This window comes from Penaeus japonicus, unplaced genomic scaffold (genome assembly GCF_977035675.1).
Source record: "Penaeus japonicus unplaced genomic scaffold, GWHDUDI00000001_assembly GWHDUDI00000009, whole genome shotgun sequence".
Lineage (NCBI taxonomy): Eukaryota > Metazoa > Arthropoda > Malacostraca > Decapoda > Penaeidae > Penaeus > Penaeus japonicus.
Genome location: NW_028234411.1, coordinates 39667129 through 39674628, shown reverse-complemented (window position 1 = coordinate 39674628; position 7500 = coordinate 39667129). Strand labels below are relative to the sequence as shown.

The window sequence follows — 7500 nt, the reverse complement described above, 5'->3', positions numbered from 1 at the left end:
ATATATATATATATATATATATATATATATATATATGTGTGTGTGTGTGTGTGTGTGTGTGTGTGTGTGTGTGTGTGTGTGTGTGTGTGTTGAGATGGTATAGAGATGTTCTACTTACCCACAAATAATGAATAAAGGGTGATGTTAAACACGATAGCTAAATTGATAACAATATATTTTAACTCAAGATATATATATGTATATATATATATATATATATATATATATGTGTGTGTGTGTGTGTGTGTGTGTGTGTGTGTGTGTGTGTGTGTGTGTATCATTATTTACAATAAGGGGGCACAATATATACACGCAAGGGGGAAGCTAAGTCTATCGCAAAGCTAACAAGATCTGAGCTATAGTTATATTGAGAACACTAAGGAAACACTGACAATGCATAGTATATGAATTAAGTCACTAAGGCACTAGATCATTATCTACCTGGAATCCTTGCTGAGGAGGCGAAGGGAGAGGTCCTCTCGTCACGAAGGCTGAAATAATACCGAGCTTAATCTAAAAAGACCTATTTTGAGGCGAGATACTGGGCCACTTCCAGGGCAGGGATGACCTCTTCTCATTGGACAGAGTGCCGCTTGACTCGGCTCTGATTGGCTCAATCGGTTTAATAAAATTCTTGGTACTCGGTCAGCTTGGCCGACTGTCCAAAGATGATGCAGCTCGCAACCTGTAGCAGATTGTTAAGAGGCAGTCACAAAAGTCACAAAATCATAGAGATTTAGGTTTTATAATGTTATAATTCCTTTCATATAGATTCTGCAACTGTTCCTATACAATTAAGACCTTGATAATATATATGTATTTATATATACATATATATGCATATACCTACATCTATATGAGTGTGTAAATATATAAATATATATACGTATGTATATATACATAAATATATATATATATATATATATATATATATATATACATACATATATATATATATATATATATATATATATATATATATATATATATATATATTAGAGGTTAGTTAATGATCTAGAGTAAAGTGTATGTGAAAAGAGGGGGGAGGGGCATGAAACAAATTTATCAAATTACTCGGTTTGTTTCATTTCTTAGATGTGTGAGTCTAGGAATTGTAATAAGTGGGAATGAATCCATGGTTGTACTGGTAGGAGTAATCGTATCATGGGGCTGGATTCATCAACGAACTTACCATGGCAAATACGCTGGTTACTACAATTATAATGAACAACTTACCATGATAGAATACAATGCTAAATTTACCAGTGGTTGGAGCACTGGTATGTCCACTGACAGCTACAGCGACGACTCACTCCTCAGACTTTATCTCAGCAAAAATCAACATTTAAGGCGACACTTTAGTTTTGATGTACCCCTATTATGATCAGAATGATGGCAACTGTTCATTTTCATATGAACATGACAAAAAATAAATAAAATTCACAGGAAAAAAACGAGAATAATGTTCATGCAGCCTCGTCATAGGCCTACAATAACTGAAAATAATACATGGAATTAATAATGTGACAAATTTCATTTTAATGACATAGTTGAAAAACAGTAAACATATGAATATATAAATTATTTTGTGTTTGCATTAATTTACATACAATTATTCATAATCTTATTCATTTGAAGGGCTTGATTGGCATTTCTTTTTGGAAAACGTTGATACAAATAACACCATTGCGTGGAGCCATTGCTTCTTTTCTTTTAACTGCAATCTATAAAAAAGAAAAAATAGTATGTTTTTGAAAACCTTTACATTATATATGACCCATAAGATTATGGAACAGAATATGCTTTCAAGGAAATTAGTTCATATAGAAATAATTTAAGACAGAAGAAATGTTTATCATATCTTTCTTGAAACAAAAATATCTCGCTGTTGGATCAGGTTTTCTTTACTTGTTACGGGATTGGTCAAAGGAGCCAAAAGAATCATGTAAGGCGGTCGCTGATTGGCGGAATCGATTTACCAGAGTTACCATCAAATTACGTTGATAAAGTCGATTTACCCTTACCAGGCGACTTATCATCGCTTGATAAATACCACTTTGCCATGACTGGTAAACTCGCTGGTAATTGACCGCTGGTAAATGCCTTACCATCGTATGTTAATGAATCCAGCCCCTGGATGGCTGACGGAGCTGGTGTATCCGTAGACAGACCCTCTGTGACCATGACTAAAGGCATAGGAAGGGTCAGAGTCGCGCTTGTGGAGGATATGCTTATAGGATCGGCTGAATGAGACACCGCCATAAGGGTGGTGAGCTACGGCAGGTCCGTATCCATAGGTATGACCGATTCCATAACCGATTCCCCATAAGGATGGTGAGCTATGGCTGCGCGTCCATACCCAACGCCAGTTATATTAAATCCTTTATATCTACATATATGTATATATAGGTATATTTGTGTGCAACTATATGATATATACGTAATACATGTAATATATACATATATTCGTGCACATCCTACATCAGGTATTATACATATAAACATTTTATATATGTACATGTGTTTATACATTAATACACACATATCTACACACACACATATATATATATATATATATATATATATATATATATATATATATATATATATATATATATGCATATGTATAACCATGTATATATTATATATATAAATACATATGTATATATCTTTTATATTCCTTTTCGGATTTTTTTTTTTCTTTTTTTTCTCTCTCTTTTTCTCCTCCCACTTTTAGTGTTTGTATTGCGGCCTTTAGTATGCTAAGTTGCATTTGCTTGGGGACTGAATGTATGGCTCATGATTGACATGCATTTACATTCCCTCCACCTCGATTACGATCTTGTTGGAAAATGAGCTCTCATCTATCTTATTGGTGCGTCATTCACGGATCGTGACGGTTTTAACACAAAAAGATGTACTTGGTCATCACAGCGTTAAATGACCACGCTTACTATTTTGCCTCGATCAGCAGAATTCATATCAGGCATGTGCGGTAGCAATGTCGTCCCTGGTCTCTGTCTATACGGTATGGTTATGTATGGAGGTTTTTCAATCAGCATTCCCAGTTATAAGTATGGGGATACGTAGCCAGAAATGGGAATGTATTGGCAATCAAAGGCAGTCAGCTGTGTTGAGAGTCAAGATATTTCAGAGATAACTATGTTTAAAGCGACTAGCTCTCAAAGGGGACATGACCTGACTCAGGAGATGCATATCTTTTGCTTTATTACAAGAATGTATATTTATGTACTATTATTACATCAATATATAAACAAAAACATTTTATATAATCATCATGTCATTGCTATGCAAGTCAGTTTCGACATCAAAATACTGGCCATGCATGTGCAAATTAGAAAATACAAGACAAGAAAAATAGCATTCGTAATACTATAACTATCTTTACCTTGAACATGAAGACTCAACACCTTAGTGATCGCCCATCGAGATTGTGCAACTATACCCATGCAGTAGCAAGGCACACTGGTCCTCAACATGGCAGTGTTGGGACATCAGGGTTGACAAAGTTGGTTTGACAAACCATTCTAGTGGTATCATCCTCACTCTATCATGGAGACCTGAAATGTTGTTACAAAGTACTGCCTAATGCATAACAAGTATATGGATTTGGTTAATGGTGGAAGCATTAAAGCTAGAAGGTTTTATGGGTCTTATAAAGGTGGCACTTGATGGTGCCAAGAGAGCAAGTGGTAAATATGGTATGATAACGTGCGGCTTGGCTGGGACCCCCCTGGCTCGATGACCTCACCCCAGCAGGCTAGGCCGGGGAGATACATGCCCGAATGTGTTACCTACGGTTGCGGCGGCTGGAAGGGAGCCTACCAGGAGGCGACAGTGTGTACGTGAGGGCGCTTGGTCAGGCTTATACATTAACCTCAGTTGGCTTGGGGTAAGGAGAGGCTTTTGACCTTTCTTTCTTCCTGGAAAAGAAGTGTAGCGGCCAGGTATGGTCATCTAGGTTATGTCACATCTATTGCCTCAAGTGAACCTTTAGGAGCAAAAGACACGATATAACGAACTAAAAGTTATTTTGGAGCTAATTCGGAGGCAGGAGGTTGTATTTCCACCCATGCCTTATGTATTATCTATTACATATATATTTGTACACATAAATATAATAAAAATATTATATATAAATATTTCATATACATACATATGAATGTTTGATATATGTATATATATATATATATATATATATATATATATATATATATATATATATATATATATATATATATATATATATATATATATATGTATGTATGTATGTATGTATATTTTTTCATATTTATATATATATATATATATATGTATGTATGTATATACATATACATGCATATATAGATAGAGAGATAGAGAGATAGAGAGATAGATAGACAGATATATAAATATAAACATATATATAAATATGAATAAATATATATATACATATATGTATATATATAGATATAGATAGATATATATATATATATATTTGTGTGTGTGTATGTATATATGTGTATACGAATGTATATATGTATATATATGAATACATATATATGTATATGTATACATACATATACATATATGTATGTATATTTACACATATATGCATATATGTATATATATATACACATATATATGTATGTATAAATATATATAGATATAGATATACATATATATACGTACATATACATATACACACACATATATATACAGTATATATATATATATATATATATATATATATATATATATATATATATACTGTATATATATATATATATATTCATATATATAAACATGAAATATATATATATATATATATATATATATATATATATATATATATATACTTATATCTTAATACTAATATTGTATATATACATATATGTATATATATATATATACTACATATAAATACTTTATATATACATATATGTATGCATATATATATGTATAAATGTATATACATATATGTATATATGTAAATATATATATATATATATATATATATATATATATACATATATATGTATATATATGTATGTATTTTGTATATATATACATTCACACACATATATATGCATACATGTGAATATACATACATATATATATATATATATATATATATATATATATATATATATATATATATATATATATGTGTGTGTGTGTGTGTGTGTGTGTGTGTGTGTGTGTGTGTGTAGAGAGAGAGAGAGAGAGAGATAAAAGTATGTATGTACACACATATATACATATATACATAGGTATATAAATATATACACATGTATGTTTATATATGCATACATATTTATATATGTGTATATGCATATTTACATATCTATCTATCTCTATATATATGTATACACATATATATTATATTACACATACAAGGGTATACAGTATATAAAACTAGTTAACAATCTTGGAGATCATTTATATAAAGGTGATATCTGATTTCAGTTTCTCAGTATATTTCATCTTTTAAAAGTGTGAAGCTAGTAATCATAATAATGAGGGGAAACAACTCCATGGTTGTACTGGTAGGAGTAACCGTATCCTGGATGGCTGACGGAACTGGTGTATCCGTAGGCAGACCCTCTGTGACCATGACTAAAACCATAGGAAGGATCAGCGTCGCGCTTGTGGAGGATATGGTTGTAAGATTGGCTGAAGGAGAGACCACCATAAGGGTGGTGAGCTACGGCTGGGCCATATCCATAGGTATGTCCGATTCCATAACCGATTCCCCGACCATATCCGTAACCATATGCTGGGTGTGTGTAACCAGGATCAGCTTCGCGTTTGTGAAGGTTGTGGCTGTAGCTCTGGACATACGAGTGACCGCCATAAGGGTGGTGAGCTACAGCAGGTCCGTATCCATAGGAATGACCGATTCCATAACCGATTCCCCGACCATATCCGTAACCATATGCTGGGAGGGTGTAACCAGGATCAGCTTCGCGTTTGTGAAGGTTGTGGCTGTAGCTCTGGACATACGAGTGACCACCATACGGATGGTGAGCTATGGCTGCGTGTCCATACCCGACGCCATAGTGGTGACCGCCAACAACACCGTAAGGAAGGGGAAAGCCGACACCGTGGCGGTACGAAGGCTCAGCTTCGCGTTTCTGCTCTGCTGCCACGCAAGCAACCAACAATACAGCGATCTGGGAATGAATGCATAGCTAATATTATAATTTGTCACAAACTTTTAATAAACCACTGCCAGGGACACTGATACTTTTAAACTGACCACAAAGATTTAAAATGTATCTTTGAAATATAATGCTTATGAAACTTTATGAAAAACGCATATACAGGTTTACTGTGATAATTTATTAAGTATATATATAGAGAGAGATATGCTTTGTGTGGTATATCAAAAAAGTTTATGAAAAAACACGCATGTAAGTTTATCTGATTATTTATGAAGTAAATAAGAAAAATATATATATATATGTGTGTATATATATGGTGTGTGTGTACATATATAGAGAGATAACTATAGATATTTTTGTATATACATAGACATATTTACATATGTATATATATATATATATATATATATATATATATATATATATATATATATATATATGTTTATAAGCATGTATATTTATATCTTCAAGTAAAAGTTTATATGTATATATATACATATATATATCCATATACATATGTATTTATATATGGTGGTGTGTATGTGTGTGTGAGCATATTTTTAATAGTGTTCAAATGTATTTGTTAAAGAAATGTATCATGAACTATGTTGTACTTTATGTAATATAGTGTGTGACGTATTTTAACAGAGCCTCACCAAAGCCTTCATAGTGAATATCACAGCGTGAATGGAACAGCGAAGTGTGTAAAGGAAGGCGTATCGCCGCCTTATAAAGGTACTCACATCGAGCCACGCCCACACTTTGCTCTGACCTTCCGCACCCGTTTTCAAGGCAGATCAGACATACATCCAGTATTAAGTTATTGTTTGTGAAGTCGGAAGTAATTGACTCAAATACATGAATTCATGTATGAAAGCTTAAAGCAACGAGTGATCTCTCCTTTTTCCATAGGCTAAAGTAGAATTATTGGTATTACCAGCGTTTGGCATACACAAAAGAAATATAGAAAATCTTAATGCAATATACACATACATCAACATTTGTACACATATAATATATATATATATATATATATATATATATATATATATATATATATATATATATATATATACATATGCATACACACATGTGTATATTGGTTCGGACTAAAATCACAGGGTTGCTGTAATCATTTATTTCAACCTGAAAAATACTACATAAGGAGTGCCCATGCATTCAATATAGTCCGCATGTTCAATATGGTTATGATCTAATAAACCAGATAACCGATTTTGACACCTTACTCCAAATGTACACATTAATCACACTAAAGAAATTTCAGATTCACTCAAAATTGCATATGACAACATAACAAGACCAAGGAAAAATA

At 32.5% G+C, this 7500-nt stretch overlaps 1 protein-coding gene across 1 annotated transcript; it reads right to left on the bottom strand.

Annotated features, from left to right (window-relative positions):
* Positions 1 to 5461: 5461 nt before the first annotated feature.
* Positions 5462 to 6867, bottom strand: LOC147471385 (uncharacterized). The gene is made up of 2 exons (XM_086540087.1): positions 6824 to 6867; positions 5462 to 6176 (listed from the first exon to the last, which is right to left on the bottom strand). Exons 1-2 carry the CDS (start codon positions 6833 to 6835, stop codon positions 5505 to 5507), a joined length of 684 nt encoding a protein of 227 aa, XP_086396213.1. The 5' UTR covers positions 6836 to 6867; the 3' UTR covers positions 5462 to 5504.
* Positions 6868 to 7500: the final 633 nt, after the last annotated feature.